Here is a 17,309-nt window from a genome sequence, read left to right as displayed (position 1 = left end):
TTTGTGTAAAGAAGAAGAACACTTGTTCTGAGACCAACAACTCAAAGTCCATCACTGATCTTCTGGAAGGTCCTGTAGTTAAGACTCTTGAGCTCCTCATGGATCATACCCACTGTGTTCTCCACATCCATAACGTGTTATTAACTTTCTACTGAGGAAAGAGCCGTGTGTTACTCGGTGATCGAGTCTTCAGGATCGTTAGCAAAAATCCAAATTGTTGTCAGTGGTTAAGAGTTATTGCAGGAGGAACACATTGGAAGTCGGTGATTGGTCAAGAGCAATAACAGGTGTTCAGTGATTGGGCAGAGGGAACAGTGATGTTCTGTGATTGGCTAAGGGGAATTTTGATGAACAGTGATTTAAGAGAAACAATGGTGCTCCATGATTGGTCAGGGGCAACAAAAATGCTCTGTGATTAGTCGAAGGGAATAATGGTGTTTAGTAATTAGTCGAGAGAAACAATGGTGCTCCATCAATGGTTGAGGGGAATATTGGTGAACAATAATGCTCTGTAATTGGTCAAGGGGAATAATGGTATTTATTGTTCGGCTGAGGGGAATAATGGTGCTCTGTGAGTACCTAGGGGAACAATCATGATTAACGATTGGTTAAGGGGAGCAATGGTGCTTAGTGATTGGTTAAAGGGAAGAGAGGTGCTCTGTGATTGGTAAAAGGGAAGAGAGCTGCTCTGTGATTGGTTAAAGGGAACAGCGTTGCTCTGTGATTGGTTAAGAAAAGAGAGGTGCTCTGTGATTGGTTAAAAGAAAGAGAGGTGCTCTGTGATTGGTTAAAGAAAATAGAGGTGCTCTGTGATTGGTTAAAGGAAGGAGAGGTGCTCTGTGATTGGTTAAATAAAATAGAGGTGCTCTGTGATTGCTTAAAGGGAACAGAATTGCTCTGTGATTGGTTAAAGAAAAGAGCGGTGCTCTGTGATTGGTTAAAGGAAGGAGAGGTGCTAAGTGGTTAAAGCAATAAATCATGAATAGTGATTTGTTGAGAAGAATTATGAGCAGTGATTGATTCTTGCAACTCAGTCAAGCTGTACGCACTCTGGTGTGAGTTGGGATGCAGCGCTGTTTAGAGTGCAGGACAGTCACTAGTTTTCCCACGAACACACCAACTGTGGAGACGCGTTACTGAAACACTTTTTCCACCATCAGGATACCGAGATAAGAAAACTGAACGATCTACATGCAATCAAGCAAAGCAGAGACGTACAAGAACATACAAAAGTAAGATGAAGTGTAATTCTGCTCCTGAACTGAGCCACCAGTTTCAACCTAAAGCGTAATTACAGCACCACCATCAGGTTAAACACACACACATATTCATGTATATATATATATATATATATATATATATATAGTTTCACCTCCTGATGTCCAATAAAACAACAGTTGTGATCTCCTGAGCTCTTCGTCAGTGTCCGAGCTGCAGTGGTGATAAACCGATCAGCAGAACAAATCCAAGAACCCACCAACGTGTGTGTGTGTGTGTATATATATATATATATATATATATATATATATATATATATATATATATATATATATATACACACACACACACACACACACACACACACACGTAACAGCTAAACTATTTCTCGAGCGTGGTTCCTCAACACTACAGAGGCCGAGACGTGTCCTAAAAGTCACATGGAATACAGATTAACATGGCAGAGGCAGATCTGCATCTTCCTGAATAATCTCAGCAGCTGCTTCATGTGGATATTTATTGTATCATATCTTTGGCTATGAATCGAGTTTTGGAGATGCACATCCCTATACAACACACACACACACACACACACACACACACACACACACACACACACACACACACACACACACACACACACCTTGATTTGATTTAAGTGAATCCTGGATTCTGATTGGCTGGAGGGTGCGGGTAGTTGGCAATCAGTTGAATCAGCGTTCTGAATGATCTTACTGAGCTCAATGGAGGATTTTTGCGTAGTGTAACAATAAACGTTGAAGGAATAATGGCACCAGGGGGTTAACTCCAACAGCTTAATTATCAGTAGAGATACACATAACACACATTCTTTTACACAATACACACAATAAATGTAATCTTCTGGCACTACTTTATCTCTGGGTGTGATTCGGTGCGGCAGAATTGTAGCTGTAACTCGATGTCTATAAAATGCATAATGAAAATGAAGCGTTATTTGGATCCATTCAATCGGTTTTGCGTTAAACATCAATGACATTATAAGCTGTGGATAATCGTTTATACACACACACACAACGCTAAAGAGTGTAAAAATGTTTATTACAACCTAGACATTAAACAAAGGCATTGGGTGAAATTCTACACACTTGCTCCCAAATCTCAAGCCGTACAAGTTTGTCTCCTGGACAAAGAAATAGTGCAACAGACATAAAATGGTCTGATCACCTGAACAACAATCAAATGAACAAAAACGAAAGATTCCCTGCGTTTCTAAAGTGCCGAAAAAAATGCGTAATCTTTTCAGCTGAGGTTGTTCGTCCATCAATAAATACACATCCACACGAATCGAAATGAAACATAAATACGTTTGTGTACAGTGCATACGGTGGGGTCTGAGCAGAGCAGACCAGACACTCCGGCGTCTCACACTGCCGGAGGACCGGTGCGAGAAAAAGTCCCAACAATCACCAAAATCATCGGTCAATATATAGATTTATATGGGTCACCAAAAACATTTCATCCAGCACCTGTTTATAGTCAAGTATTAATAAATCACCATTTTAGTGCAAAAAAAACCCTCATTACTTAAAAAGAAGTGAACAAATGTCCGGCTTTAAGAAGCGATAAAGAAAAGGAGGTGGAGGTGTGATGATCCTTCACTGAGATCTTTAAATATCCAGGTGTTTATTGTTTTGTTTTTTAAAAAGGCAGCAGCAGTGAAGGTGAAGGCAGTTTGATTTCCTCTGCGATCGAGGAAAAATGTAAACACTTTGATTTTTTTACATACAGGAAAAAAAAAAGAAAAAAAAAAAGACAAAGAAAACCCTGTTTTTAATGTTTTTTCCCCTCAGAATCGGGAAAATCAGGACGCTGGAGTTTCACCTGTCAGAGGAAACACAAACATTATTATTATTATTATTTCTCTCTCAGTACTAACATCTCACACTCATATCGCAGACGTTTTCATTCTTTTTATCTACATTTCATTTGCTTTACAATTTATATTAATATATATTTTAATTTGGCTTCATTTGTATCAAGTTTTATTATTTCAGAAAGTCTTCTGTTACTATGGGAATGAAAGAACAAGCTGTTACTTGATTCCTTTATCATTTAAATATAAAAATCGAGGATTGTTCTTTAAAAAAAAAACCCGGAATAAACGATGGTCCACAACGTCACCTGTTCTGCATCAGTCTGTTCACACAGAGTCCAGTTTTATTCTGAGGGAAAAAGAACAAAGAAGAAAACTTAGAAGGAATATAAATACTTCATCTTAATGGTGTTAGTGTGTGTGTGTGTGTGTGTGTGTGTGTGTGTGTGTGTGTGTGTGTGTGTGTGTGTGTGTGACTTACCTTGTGCTTTGGACATCTCAGAGTAAAGTTTTCCTCATTAAACACACATCCTATAAATAGAAAGAAAGAAAGAAAGAAAGAAAGAAAGAAAGAAAGAAAGAAAGAAAGAAAGAAAGAAAGAAAGAAAGAAAGAAAGAAAGAAAGAAAGAAAGAAAGAAAGAAAGAAAGAAAGAAAGAAAGAAAGAAAAAAGACGGTTAAACATCAAATGAAAACACGATCTAGTTCTTGCAGTAATGTATATAAGACTAAATCAGATTTGGGTCAGTGGGTCAGTAGTTCGGTGGTTCAGTGAGTCAGTGGCTCAGTGAGTCAGTGGCTCGGTGGGTCAGTGAGTCAGTGGTTCAGTGGGTCAGTGAGTCAGTGGTTCGGTGGGTCAGTGAGTCAGTGGCTCGGTGGGTCAGTGAGTCAGTGGCTCGGTGGGTCAGTGAGTCAGTGGTTCAGTGGGTCAGTGGCTCGGTGAGTCGGTGGTTCAGTGGGTCAGTGAGTCAGTGGTTCGGTGAGTCGGTGGTTCAGTGGGTCGGTGAGTCAGTGGTTCAGTGAGTCAGTGGTTCAGTGGGTCGGTGGTTCAGTGGTTCAGTGAGTCAGTGGTTCAGTGGGTCGGTGGTTCAGTGGGTTGGTAAATCAGTGGTTCAGTGGGTCGGTGAGGCAGTGGTTCAGTGAGTCAGTGGTTCAGTGGGTCGGTGGTTCAGTGGTTCAGTGAGTCAGTGGTTCAGTGGGTCGGTGGTTCAGTGGGTTGGTAAATCAGTGGTTCAGTGAGTCAGTGGTTCAGTGGGTCGGTGGTTCAGTGAGTCGGTGGTTCAGTGGGTCAGTGAGTCAGTGGTTCGGTGAGTCAGTGGTTCGGTGGGTCGGTGGTTCAGTGAGTCAGTGGTTCAGTGGGTCGGTGGTTCAGTGGTTCAGTGAGTCAGTGGTTCAGTGGGTCGGTGGTTCAGTGGGTTGGTAAATCAGTGGGTCAGTGAGTCAGTGGTTCAGTGGGTCGGTGGTTCAGTGGGTCGGTGAATCAGTGGTTCAGTGAGTCAGTGGTTCAGTGAGTCGGTGGTTCAGTGGGTTGGTGAGTCAGTGGTTCAGTGGGTCACACAGAAGCGTACCGGCCTGGAGAGCGCAGGGGAAATGGTAGTTACTCGAGCAGCCTTTGAAGAAGCATCCCAGCGTAGCACCACCTCTGTGGCAACACGAGCAAACCTGCAACATCCAACATCATCATCATCATCATCTTCATCATACACACTATAATCACACTTCATACACATCAGCAGTAACAACTGCATCTGACTGTTAATCTGTTCTGTGACTCCTGTATATAATCATATAGAATTCAGTTACATTTTAAACACTCACCCTATAAATAAACAAACAAATAAATAAACAGTCAGACAGACAAACTAAGAAAGAAACTAAGAAAGAAAGAAAGAAAGAAAGAAAGAAAGAAAGAAAGAGCTCACTGCTTCTTGCGCGAGTCGCAGCGCCTCCTCTAGTCCATACAGTCGTCCTTTGATGAGGAAAACTCCAGATGACCAGATACTGCAGTCCTCATGAACCCAGGTTTCTCTGCTCTTCACGCCGTCGTCCTCATGTCCGTTAATCAGGAGACGTGTTGGTGGCGTATTCCTGTCTGCGCCACACGGATGGTACGGTCCGTGCAGGTCCCCCAACCCTGCGGCGTTGGCCGTCCGTCCGCAGAGGCAGCACACCTCTCCGGTCTGCCCCCTGCTGTCGGACCCCAGACGTCCCAGCTGTAAACAGGAAGTGGTGGGGACGATCCCGGGGGACGCCGCAGGCTGGCGTTGCTGCTTCCTCACCTGAACGTCTTCCTCGAAGTTGACAACGGTGCAGGCGGAGAACTTCACGTGGACATACGGTGCAAAGGCGTTCCCTCTGCCTTCTCTTTTCTCGTCCTTGCAGCTCGTGTACTTCAGCTTGATCTCGGGTCCGTGGGATGGAAATGCCAGCGGAGAGGCAGATGACAAACCGTAGCGCTGCTGCTGCTTCTTCTTCTTCTTCGTCGTGTTCGCTCTTGCTTTCTTGCAAGGTCTCGCTCGCTTTCTCTTAGCCTCTGGCGCCCTCTTCTGGCTTGAAGATGACGATGCGGATGATCCCGGTCTGTTCTGCGTGGGGATGAAGACGTTTTCTGTTTCTGAGGTAGACGCTACATTTCTGGATTCCAACGAGTCGCTGTCCTGGAGCACGTCCGAGTCCAGCAGATGTGAGGAATTTTCTGAGACTCTGAGTCTCCTGGAGGTGCCGTCGCTCCCCGGGACGCTCGGAGGCACCTCGATCACGTCGCTCTCGGCGCTGGAAATGGATTCGGCACGTCCGAATCCGGAACATTCCGAAGACAAGGTTTCGACTGCACGTAACGATGCACTGGAACCCGACAGTGGTGACGGGGTTTCCTCAGGTCCATCGCCGTCCCGTTCGGAGTTCCTGATGTCCGTGTTGGTGGTCTGGATGTGGGCGAGTCTGTTAAAAGGCGAAAACGACGACTCATAAATGAAATCTGAGCAACGTGAGCGGATTCTGTGGGTCACTGAGGTGCGATCGCTCCGTCTCGGCATCTTCACCAGATCCTCATCCTGCGTGATCCGTTTACAGAGATCCAGAGGCTGCGAGAGATGATCCTGAGGATTCATGAAGCTCAGACGACTCAGAGGATCCATAACTACAGACAAGAGCAGAACCACCGGCATTTTGGGAATAGATTATTATTATTTATTCATATAAATTCTATACTATTTTTTATGTATAATATACATTTGTTTATATTTATTATAATGAAAAATTACAAATAAATCACTATATATCTATATTTATATCTTATAAATCTTTTCTTTCCTTTTTTTCTTTCTCGATCTCTCTATTCTTTTTTCCATTTCTTCCATTTTTCTTTCTTTTTCCTCTTTTTCCTCTTTCCTTCTTTCTAACTTTTCCTTCCTTTCTTTTCTTTTTTCTCTCTCTCTCTCTCTTACTCTCTCCTCTTCTTTTTCTCTTTCATTCTTCGTTTTGTCTCTTATTCTCCTTCCTTTTCATTTTTCCCCCTGAATGTTTACCTGTTTTTCTTTAATTTTTCTATCACATTTATTCTCTCTCTCTCATCAGCTTCTTATTACAATAAGAAGTAAATCCTTATGATAAAAAAAACAGGGATGAAATTAGTAAATAAAAAAGATAAAATTAGAATAAAAATCAAGCCGTTGCTAAAATTATTTTTTAAGAAAAATAATAAAATATGCAAATCAGTTTTCACCTTGAAATATTACAAAATGTTTATTTTACTGTTCAGAGAAAATATAAAACGACCCCTCCGATAAAATAATAAATAGTTATTTACAGTATAATAAATTATACATATGTATTTTTAAAAGGCTTGGAAGAAAAAGGTTTAGCTTAGCATAGCATAGTCATCTTAGCATAGTTAGCTTAGCATTGTTAGCTTTAGCTCGACTTACCGAAGACTCACAGCCCGAGTGTAGGAGCAGCATCCCCACGAACGTCAATAAAAGGCACGAATTAGTAAATATAAATATATTTTTAGTGTAAAATAAACCAATTAATATAGTGTATATTATTATTATATATAATTGTTTTTTTTTTTTTTTACATTATTTAAACAAATTAGCTCCACTGTGACACAGAGCGCTAACAGATTCAAGATGGCCGCCAGGCACGAGTCAACGTACTTCATTTCAAAATAAAAGTCACCACGTGACTGCAGTGATTTCCGCGGCGCTGCTCGAGACTACAGAAGACTGATGATGTTTTTATTAAATATTTATACATTTTTTTCTTTTCATTCCTTCTAACGATTTACCTTTCTTTTTTTTCTTTCTATCTTTTTCTGTTTATTTTATTCTTCCTGGATTTTAATTTTACCAGTTTTCTATTCTCTCTTTTTTTCTTTTATTCTTTATTTCTTTCTGTCTTTCTTTCTCTCATTTCTTTCCTTCTTTCTTTCATCAGCTGCTATTGAAAAGAAAAGTAAAACCTTTTTTTATAAATAAATTAAAAAAACACAGATGTAATTTGAAATAATGTTTTATTCACATTTATTAATTTAATGACAGTAATTTATGTATTTGATTCCAACACACACTCAGTACACTGATTATTGCCCTTTACAGGGTGACGACATTCACCTCGTTTCTGCCCCCAAAATAAAAACTCAGACTCCCACATCAACACTGCATCGAGTCACAGCCTAAAACAAGCACCAGGACTCGTTTATCAAACCGAGATTTATTATTGATCAGTTATTTAGCATCCTGCTTGTTCAAAAGCCCACGAACCCAAATAATAAAAAAAAATAATAAGATGGCGAGAAACTATAAATATTTTATCAGCCAGAATTTTGTAAACATCATTATTTTATCATGGTTTCTTCATATAAAAAATAAGGACTGAATGTAACGAACATGAACCTGCTCTTTTTCTCTACTCAAATTTTTATCCGATACATTTTTTATTGCATTTTTGATGTCATGGGCTGTTGATAGGCTCATTAATGGGTCGAACCGTGGACGGGTGTTCGTACGAACGTATTTTTTTTATCTGAATTAGAGTAAATATATAATATTTTAGAAGAAACGCTTTAAGTGCTAACTTTCACACTAATGCTGCTCTGCCACAGCAGCACTTTAGTGACCGAACTCTCGCTACTGCATGCGAATTTGTGACGGGGCATGAACTAGTGAACGATTCGTTCTTTTTCAACGAGTCTTTAATGTGACTCGGAAGAACAAGTCGTCTAAAAGAGTGATTCGTTCATTTTTAACAGGTATTGACAAAAAATGATTCGTTCTGTTTCAACGAGTCTTTAATGTGACTCAGAAGAACGAGTCGTCTAAAAGAGTGATTCGTGTAATTGAAACTAGTATTGTCCAAAAAGTGATTCGTTAATTTTCAACGAGTCTTTAATGTGACTCAGAAAAACGAGTTGTCTCAAACAGTGACTCGTTCATATTTTAAACAAGTCTTTAATGTGACTCAGGAGAACGAGTCGTCTGAAAGAGTGATTCGTTCATTTTCAACGAGTCTTTAATGTGACTCAGAAGAACGAGTCGTCTGAAAGAGTGATTCGTTCATTTTAAATGAGTCTTTAATGTGACTCAGAAGAATGAGTCGTCTGAAAGAGTGACTCGTTCATTTTAAAAAGGTATTGACAATAAGTGATTTGTTCATTGTTAACGAGTCTTTAATGTGACTCAGAAAAAGGAGTCGTCTCAAAGAGTGATTTGTTTATTTCTACTGGATGTGCATGAGCAAAGCATCTTCAGGAAACAGAATTGAGTAGTTCAACCATCGACTCTTCCAGTTCCAGTCGTTCGTTCTTTTGTCGCGTGACTCCTATAGAAGATCTGCAGATTTATATACATATATAACTGATTGTAACTATAGTTAAATTCGATGTGTGTAGACATGGTGGGGATCTGCTTATTAAAAATTTACCATTTTATTTCTGATCAAAAGAACGAAATGAAGTAAATGATCAAAAATAAAAGTTCATTTTGAAGAACGAGATTCAAAGAACCGAGTCAATACAATGTTCAGATCTTCTCTTCACTAACTCGAATACACATATATATATATATATATATATATATATATATATATATATATATATATATATACACACACACACGACCTTCCATTAAATAAAGCTTCAGAGAAAATATGAAGCTAGGAGACAACCAACTTTTCTCTTGAACTAGGAGACCAGAACCTGTTCCAGCATGACTCAAAGTGCACAAAGCCAGCTCTGTGAAGATCTGCTTTCCATGGGATTGAGTGAAAGATCTCCTGCTATAAAGCTATTGAATACCTCTGGGATGAATCTTTCATGCTGATGCACCACAGGCCTCCTCACCTCACCTCACCTACATCCTGTAGTATCTGACTTTACTAACACCCTGGTGGCTGAAAGACTCTCACACAAAATCTAATAGAACATCTTCCCAGAAGAGTGGAGCTCATTATAACAGAAATTGGAGACGTTCAAAAAAGTGTCCACAAAGCCAGGTCATATTCAGCTTGATGAAGGAGCTCGTTAGGTGTGAGAGGGAAAAAAACGATATATTAGAAAATATATAATTTTGTAAACAATCTCAATGTAAACTAAACACATCTGAGTTCTGTAAGAGTTATTTAAAGAGCAGACAGACGTCTGGAGTGAGATCTATCATGGAACCACCTGCCCAGTCACCGCACCTCGAACCTGCTGAACTGCTCTGAGATGAACAAGAATCTCCATCTAGTGAGGAACATATTTTACTGAGCTGGAAATCCAAAAATATTGGTGCTTTTTCATGTAATTGAGTATTTTCATGTTGGGAAACTTTTCCTCCTCTATATCAGAATGTGTGATATGAAATACTTCACTGCGTGTCAGAAAAAACATGCTGTTCTTCACTACTTTACTCATGAGAACGAGAAGCTGTGGTGATATCACGAGCATAACCAAATGGTTCTTCTGAGAGTGTGTGTGGTTTCACCTCAGCATCTTGTGGGTCCATGAAGCTACTGAGCAACTCAAGAACTTTTGAGGACGGATTTGGACTGGAATTAATACCAACAGTCTGCTACAATAAGCTCAGGATTGCAAGCTGCATGAACAGTTGTGCATTTCAGCACCTATCACTGGACAGCACCTCAACAATGATGTGTGGAGGGTGAGGATAAGGGTTCCTTTGAAGTCTGGTTCCTCTCAAGGTTTCTTCATGAAGTCTGAGGGAGATTTTTCTTTCCGCAGTCTCCACTGCCTCAGTCATTAGGGTTAAACTTATAATGATGATGAACAACTTATACACTCTTTTATCGAAACTTTATAACCTCTTTATCTCTATAATGCTGATTTGAGATGTTTATTTTTTAAAAGTGCTCTACAAATAAAACTGAATTGTACTGAAGGTCTGATGTGCAGGACCATCAAACCTGCATTCACTATCAACATAAAGTTCTCAAACAAATCAATCCTTATAAACACTAGGCTTTAAAATTATTGGCACCCCTGGAATTAATAAGGGACGTCCCAAATTGCAAAATCGTTTATTTTTTCTTTTATATATATATATATATATATATATATATATATATATATATATATATATATATATATATATATATATATATATGTTTAAAAGTAATAATATAATTAGTGCAGTATAGTACAATCTCTCTATTCATGACGTTGTCGATCATCTCAAGAGCTTCTGTACCAACACCACCACCAGCAATGTAAACATCTCATTCTTGCAAATGTATAACGGCATCAGTAATTGTAAAATGTCCCAATCATAATAGAAAAATTATTTCTGTCCCCAAAACCTGTATATAAATGAAATCCTAAATCCCCTATGGTAATCGTAATCATATCGATTGAAACGATGGAGGATCTCGTTCAAATCATCCCTCTACGTACTTCGTTTCAGTCGTGTGACTGTTTCTGATGGAAAACGGCTTCCAGGAGAGAAACTGCAGGCTGGTGATGCACAACGGGACCAAGCAGACCAGGTAGAACATGGTGCTGTGGAGAGCCTTCAGTGCACTGGGAGGAAGGGAGAGAGAGAGAGAGAGAGAGAGAGAGAGAGAGAGAGAGAGAGAGAGAGCGAGATCATACATATTATTTAGATGTACAATGCCATCGTGAATCACTAGAGTGCGACAGACATAAGAAGCTGCTTTTTAAAAGAGGCGTGGCTTCAGTGATTAAAACCAATTGAGGGAGGTGTGGCCTCTGCGACACATTTAAACTGAAGTAGGTGTGGCCTGTGTGTCTGTGGGGGCGTGGTATTTAATTTTAAAACAAATCAGGGGACGTGAACTTAGTAAAGGAGGCGTGGCATGTATTGTTATTAAATAAGTAAAAGAGGTGTGGCATTTGTGATTTAAATAAAGTAAGGAGGCGTGGCATTTGTTATGTAGAACAAGTAAAGAACCGTGACGTGTGATTTAAAACAAGTTAAAAAGATGAAGCATTTGTGATTTAAACCAAGAAAAGGAGGCGTGGCTTTTGTGATTTAAACTAAGAAAAGAAGGCGTGGCATTTGTGATTTAAACCAAGAAAAGGAGGCGTGGCTTTTGTGATTTAAACTAAGAAAAGGAGGCGTGGCATTTGTATTTTAGTAAAAGTAGAGTGGTCTTTGTTATCTCAGTTCAGTAAAGAAGGCGTGGCCTCTGTTCCAATCAGTTTTTGTAAAGAAGGTGTGGCCTCAGAATTACCATATTACAATAACCTGATCTGTTCCTGGTGGTAGTTTAGATCTCGTCTGGCTCTTGGAGTTTTGCTTTGTTATGATTATTTTATCGATATATTTCTAACTGAGGAAAAGGAAGAAGGTTCCAAACACAATATAGTTTATTATCATTATTGCATTTACCTCTGATCTGTAACGTTCCCGCCCTTTATTTCCTCATAGCCGTACTGGTTTAAAATGGAAACCACCAACATGGGAGCTAAAGACTGGGCGGGTTTGGTGAAGAGAGCATTGGTCCCAAAAACCATGGAGGAGAGTGGAGAGCTGGTGGAGAATAAACATCAAGAACTAAACAAAACAGTGTATTTTATACATGTACATCTCACTGACTGATAATGAGGGTGAGAAGAAATCCATCCATCCTTCTTTCTTTCTTTCTTTCTTTCTTTCTTTCTTTCTTTCTTTCTTTCTTTCTTTCTTTCTTTCTTTCTTTCTTTCTTTCTTTCTTTCTCCTCCATTTTGCTTTAAGTTTATAGGATTGTGGTGAGACCTGAGATGTTGTATGTATTAGAGACAGTGGCATTGAGTAAAAGACAGGAGGTGGAGCTGGAGGTAGCAGAGCTGAAGATGTTGAGATGTTCGTTGGGAGTGACGACGATGGATAGGATTAGAAATGAGTTTATTAGAGGGACAGCACATGTAGGACGTTTTGGAGACAAGGTGAGGGAGGTGAGATTGAGATGGTTTGGACATGTGCAGAGGAGGGACATGGAGTATATCAGTAGGAGAATGCTGAGGATGGAGAAACCAGGTAGGAGGAAAAGGGGGGGTCTGGAGACTGATGATCTGCTGTAGCGCCCCCTAATGGGAGCAGCCGAAATAAGAAGACGTTTGTTTGTTGACTTGTTTCTTTCTTTTGTCAAGTCTGAGTCTATCTATCTATCCATCTTTCTATCTATTCATCCACCCATCCATCTATCTATATGTACAATCTACTAATAATACAATTTAGAGAAATTATATATTTGGTTGTATATATAGAATTATATAATAAATTAATTTCAGAGGATGATTAAACACCGCTGTGAATTCAGGTGTGTTACCTGCGTTTGTGTCTCTGCAGGTCCGAGTCGATGATGTCGGCCAGCGGGAGGTTAAAGAGGCTGAACGCGGCCTGGACCAGAATCCTGAAACACGTCCATACAGAGAGACGAGAGAAATAAAACAAGTGTACGTGATACGTCTGTCTGTCTGTCTGTCTGTCTGTCTGTCTTTCTGTCTTTCTGTCTGTCTGTCTGTCTGGCTCGTATCACCTGTCCTGCTAAGCATCACTGAATTATGGTGTTAATAAATAATATTTAGTGCAGTAGGAGTTACAGTGAACATAGAAAGTCTTCACACCCTTATAAAATTGCAGGTTTTTTAAATATAAAGACAGAAATAACAATATGATGTCAGACTTGTTACATCTTCCATGCAATATGCCAACAAACAGAAAAAAGAGCCACATACAGCAGGAAAGGGCAGGTGTCCCAATACTTTTGCAATATAGTATAATATATATATATATATATATATATATATATATATATATATATATATATATATATATATATATACGGATAATTTGGATATACTTTATACACCCATTGTACATCTCTTTCCTTTGTTTTCACCTGGAACATTCATTCATCACTGACTTCCTGATGGACTGGTAGATCAGGGGTGTGTGTGTGTGTGTGTGTGTGTGTGTGTAAGGAGGGTGTGTATAGTGTGTATGTGGAGATGTTTGATGTGTTTTTACATGTTGATGGTGATGAACACAGACAGACAGTAGTAGTGTGTGGGGCCGAGCAGCAGCATGGTCACGGCTCCTCCTGCTTCTACAGCGAAGGTGATGAGGATGATGCGATAATAACCAAAGATATGGAGCAGATTCTGACTGCACAACACCAGCAGCTACACACACACACACACACACACACACACAAGTGAAGAAAGAAAGAGTTAATTTCACAACATTGCAGCAATAACACAGGTTCACTCAATCTTTCTTTCTCTTTCTTTCTTTCCATTATTTCCAATCTAACCATCTACAAACCCAATTCCCTAAAAGTCGAGACACTGCGTAAAATGTTAATTACAACAGAATGCAAAACACATGAAATGTTTAAACTGAGAATAAATACCATTTTATAAGATCATTTTTAATTTGATGGCTGCAACATGTCTCAAAAACGTTTACCACTGTGTAGCATCTCGTCTTCTGTCTGCATACATCTGGGAAGTGATTTGGGAGAGGAACGTTGTCCCATATGTGTCTGAAACAGGATTCTAACTGCTCAACAGTTCTGTGTCTTTTTTGTTGTGTTTTTCATTTCATGATGCACCAAATGTTTTAAATGGTGAAAGGTCTAGACTGCAGACCAGCAAGTTCAGCATATGGACTCATGGATGCGGTTGTAATCGATGTATTTAGCATTGTCTTGCTTAAGTGTGTAAGGTCTTCCTGAAAAAGACTGGATGGAAGCATTTGTTGCTCTAAAACCTGTATGTATCAATCAGTATTGAAGAAGCTTTTCTAAATGTGCAAGCTGCCCATTCCACAGGCTTTAATACACTCCCATACCATCATACCAACAAGCCGGATAGTCCCGCTCCTCTTTAGTCCGGAGGACGTGTAGTCCATGGTTTTCACTTCATCTGACCACAGAACAGTTTCCATTTTGCCAACTATATTTGAACTGAGCTTTGGCCCAGAGAGGACGGTGGAGTTTCTGGACCATGTTCACGCATGACTACTTCTTTGCATGATAGATATTTAACCTGCATTTGTGGATGACGTGTTTAACTGTGTTCACAGACAACGAGTTCTGGAGGTGTTAATGAGCCCATGCAGTGATTTCCTTTACAGAATCATGACAGTTTTAAATGCAGTGCTGCCTGAGAGCCCGAAGATCACAGCCATGCAATGTTCTGTAGATGATTAGATGTTCAACTGTTTGCCAATTTTATGTTAAACATTATTCTGAAATTGTTCCACAGTTTGTAGACACGGTCTTTTACAGGTTGGTGAAGCTCCGCCCATCTTAGTTTTAATAATACTTACTTTTTCCAGACTTCTGTTGCTCCGTCCCAACTTTTTTTGAGACATATTGTTGCCATCAAATTCAAAATGACCCTTTTTTCACCTCAGTTTAAACATTGAATATGTTTGCTATGTTCTATTGTGAATAAAATATGGATTTGTGAGATTCGCTAATTATTGCATTCTGTTTTTTATTTGTTTTTTAAAATTGGGGTTGTGTCCATCACTCTATCGGTCAATCCGTTTTCCGCTTCTTTCCTTTCTTTTTAATTTCATTCATTTGTTGGGGTTTTTCTTTCTTTTGTTTGTTTATTCAGTGTGTCAATATCCATCCATACATCCATCCATTCTATCTTTCCCTTCTTTCCTTTTATCTTTCTTGTTTAAAAATGGCATTTCTCTTCTTATTTTTTTTGAGTCTGTGTCTATCTTAATTTTCTATTTTCTTTATATTACTTTTCTTTTCTTTTCATTCACCCCCTCCTCCCCCCTCTCTGTCCCTCCACATTGATTGGTTTAAAACTGCACCTGAGGGCACATAAATCCGGCTCCGTACATGAAGCTCTTGGCGAGTGAGGGCAGAGCGTCTGGAGGGATGAGGTGGTCGGCGAAGATAATGGCAAAGTTGTTGAAGAAGGCTAAGAGAAAAACCTGGAAGAAGTTCATAAAGACAAAGATCTGGAAGTCTCGGTTGGTGAGGATCTCCCGCGTCATGGTCGCCACGGCGGCGAGAGACAGAGGAGGCTGCTGCTGCGAGCTCGTGGCCGCGACCTTGGCGTCGAAGCGGCTCTCGCAGTGGAAGCCCGTGTAGAGCATGCAGCCGCATCCCAGCAGCGCCACCAGCACACAGAACACCTGGAAGGCGAAGAAGTTGTCCATGTTGTTGGAGACCAGGCCGCAGAAGAGCACGCTGGAGGAACCGAGCATAGACGCCACCTGGCTGTACTTGATGAGCCTCAGGCGAATCTGATGGTTCTCCGAGATCTCGGCGAAGAGCGCGCACTGGGCCAGGAGCACGAATGTCAGCATGCCGTCGAAGGCGCACAGCGTGATGACCAGGTGCAGGCCGCTCAGTCGATCTCCATCCTCGTACGCTCGCCACGGGAACCAGGCGAGAAGGAAGGCCAGGCAGTAGAACGGAGCTCCGTACAGGATGGACAACCTTCTCCGAGAGCAACACGGAATGCTAGAGTTGTCCTGCAGGTAACCGAAGAGCGGATCGTTCAGAGAGTTCCAGATCATATACACCACCTGGGAAAGATGGAGAGAAGATTATACGTTTATCTATCTATCTATCTATCTATCTATCTATCTATCTATCTATCTATCTATCTATTATAAAATCTGGGATTATGACATTTGCAAATCACTGCCACTGGTTTGGGTTTGTACACTGATCAGGAGTAACATCATGACATTAGAACATTCTGAGTGGTGAAGTGAAGAACACTGATGATCTTCATCATGGCACCTGTTAGTGGGTGGATTTATTTATTAGGCAGCAGGTGAACATTTTGTCCTCAAAGTTGATGTTAGAAGCAGGAAAAATGGAGGAGCGTAACGATTTAAGCGACAAATTGTGACGTCTAGACGTCTGGGTCAGAGCGTCTCCTAAACTGCAGCTCTTGTGGGATGTTTCTGGTCTGCAGTGGTCAGAATCTATCAAAAGTGCTCCAAGGAAGGAACAGTGGTGAACCGCGACAGAGTCGTGGGGGACGAGGATCATTGATGCACGTGAGAAGCGAAGGCTGGACGTGTGGTTTGATCCAACAGACGAGCTCCTGTAGATCAGACTGCTGAAGAAGTTTATGATGTTGATGATCTCGACTGGTTTAGCAGCAGAAGGGGATCCACACAATATTAAGCAGGTGGTGATAATGTTCTGGCTGATTGGTGTGTGATGATGATGGTTGTTGATCATCTCGCTGTGAGTGAGCAGACACACAGGTGAAGAGTTTGACTCACCTGGGCCATGTGGAAATCTCCCTCTGCTATGTTGTACTTGTTCAGGAAGAGTTTGACGTAATAAAAACTGAAAATGCTGTTCATCATACTGGACCCCAGGGTGGTCATGGAGTAGGCCACCGATGAGGGATGGGTGGAGAGTCTCAACACCTTCATGATGTTTTTTTGTGTATAATTATTTTAAGAATGAAAAAAACGCGGAAGTAAAAAACCTTTTTAAATAAATAAAAATCTTGTAAAACAATTCTGTTTGCACATCATTAACACTTGATTTTATCGAATAACTGCGTGCATCGCTAAATTATAAATGCTACAAAAAAACAAAACAAAAACAAAGACACGGACATGAAACTATCCGGTTCATTGTTGACGGAAATACGCGTCGATGGAAACTCATTCATAAGTCACGTGATTGGAGCCGCACGCTCTGATTGGACAGCGCCCCTTGCGTCCTTCGCGGTCATTGGTTGGATACTGAGCTGGTTGTTCACTCCCGTGTTCTCCTCCTATTGGCTGGA

The 17,309-nt window shown here is 40.4% G+C and overlaps 2 protein-coding genes across 2 annotated transcripts; both read right to left on the bottom strand.

Annotated features, from left to right (window-relative positions):
- Window positions 1-2,279: 2,279 nt before the first annotated feature.
- Window positions 2,280-7,226, bottom strand: si:ch211-165g14.1 (transcription factor 20). Its single transcript, XM_046834289.1, has 6 exons — window positions 6,999-7,226; window positions 4,995-6,211; window positions 4,641-4,734; window positions 3,555-3,604; window positions 3,382-3,422; window positions 2,280-3,081 (listed from the first exon to the last, which is right to left on the bottom strand). The coding sequence occupies exons 2-6, from the start codon at window positions 6,207-6,209 to the stop codon at window positions 3,078-3,080; spliced, it is 1,404 nt and encodes a 467-aa protein (XP_046690245.1). The 5' UTR covers window positions 6,210-6,211; window positions 6,999-7,226; the 3' UTR covers window positions 2,280-3,077.
- Window positions 7,227-10,387: 3,161 nt separating this feature from the next.
- mfsd13al (major facilitator superfamily domain containing 13a-like) lies at window positions 10,388-17,154 on the bottom strand. Its single transcript, XM_046834504.1, has 6 exons — window positions 16,792-17,154; window positions 15,355-16,077; window positions 13,543-13,697; window positions 12,842-12,925; window positions 11,922-12,062; window positions 10,388-11,089 (listed from the first exon to the last, which is right to left on the bottom strand). The coding sequence occupies exons 1-6, from the start codon at window positions 16,945-16,947 to the stop codon at window positions 10,948-10,950; spliced, it is 1,401 nt and encodes a 466-aa protein (XP_046690460.1). The 5' UTR covers window positions 16,948-17,154; the 3' UTR covers window positions 10,388-10,947.
- Window positions 17,155-17,309: the final 155 nt, after the last annotated feature.

Source organism: Silurus meridionalis, chromosome 22, assembly GCF_014805685.1.
Source record: "Silurus meridionalis isolate SWU-2019-XX chromosome 22, ASM1480568v1, whole genome shotgun sequence".
NCBI lineage: Eukaryota > Metazoa > Chordata > Actinopteri > Siluriformes > Siluridae > Silurus > Silurus meridionalis.
Note: the sequence above shows the minus strand (reverse complement) of the source record. Positions and strands in the feature narration are given on the sequence as shown.

Excerpts from the sequence above, each read along its gene's own strand:
- si:ch211-165g14.1 (XM_046834289.1), bottom strand. The coding sequence starts at position 6,209 with ATGGATCCTCTGAGTCGTCTGAGCTTCATGAATCCTCAGGATCATCTC. Across the intron at positions 4,735-4,994 it reads TGCGACTCGCGCAAGAAGCA|GTTTGCTCGTGTTGCCACAG; the intron begins GTGAGCTCTTTC and ends TGGATGTTGCAG. Across the intron at positions 3,423-3,554 it reads TGAGATGTCCAAAGCACAAG|AATAAAACTGGACTCTGTGT; the intron begins GTAAGTCACACA and ends TTTTTCCCTCAG.
- mfsd13al (XM_046834504.1), bottom strand. The coding sequence starts at position 16,947 with ATGAAGGTGTTGAGACTCTCCACCCATCCCTCATCGGTGGCCTACTCC. Across the intron at positions 12,926-13,542 it reads GTGTTCATCACCATCAACAT|GATTCTGGTCCAGGCCGCGT; the intron begins GTAAAAACACAT and ends GACGTGTTTCAG. Across the intron at positions 11,090-11,921 it reads GGGAACGTTACAGATCAGAG|TGCACTGAAGGCTCTCCACA; the intron begins GTAAATGCAATA and ends CCTTCCTCCCAG.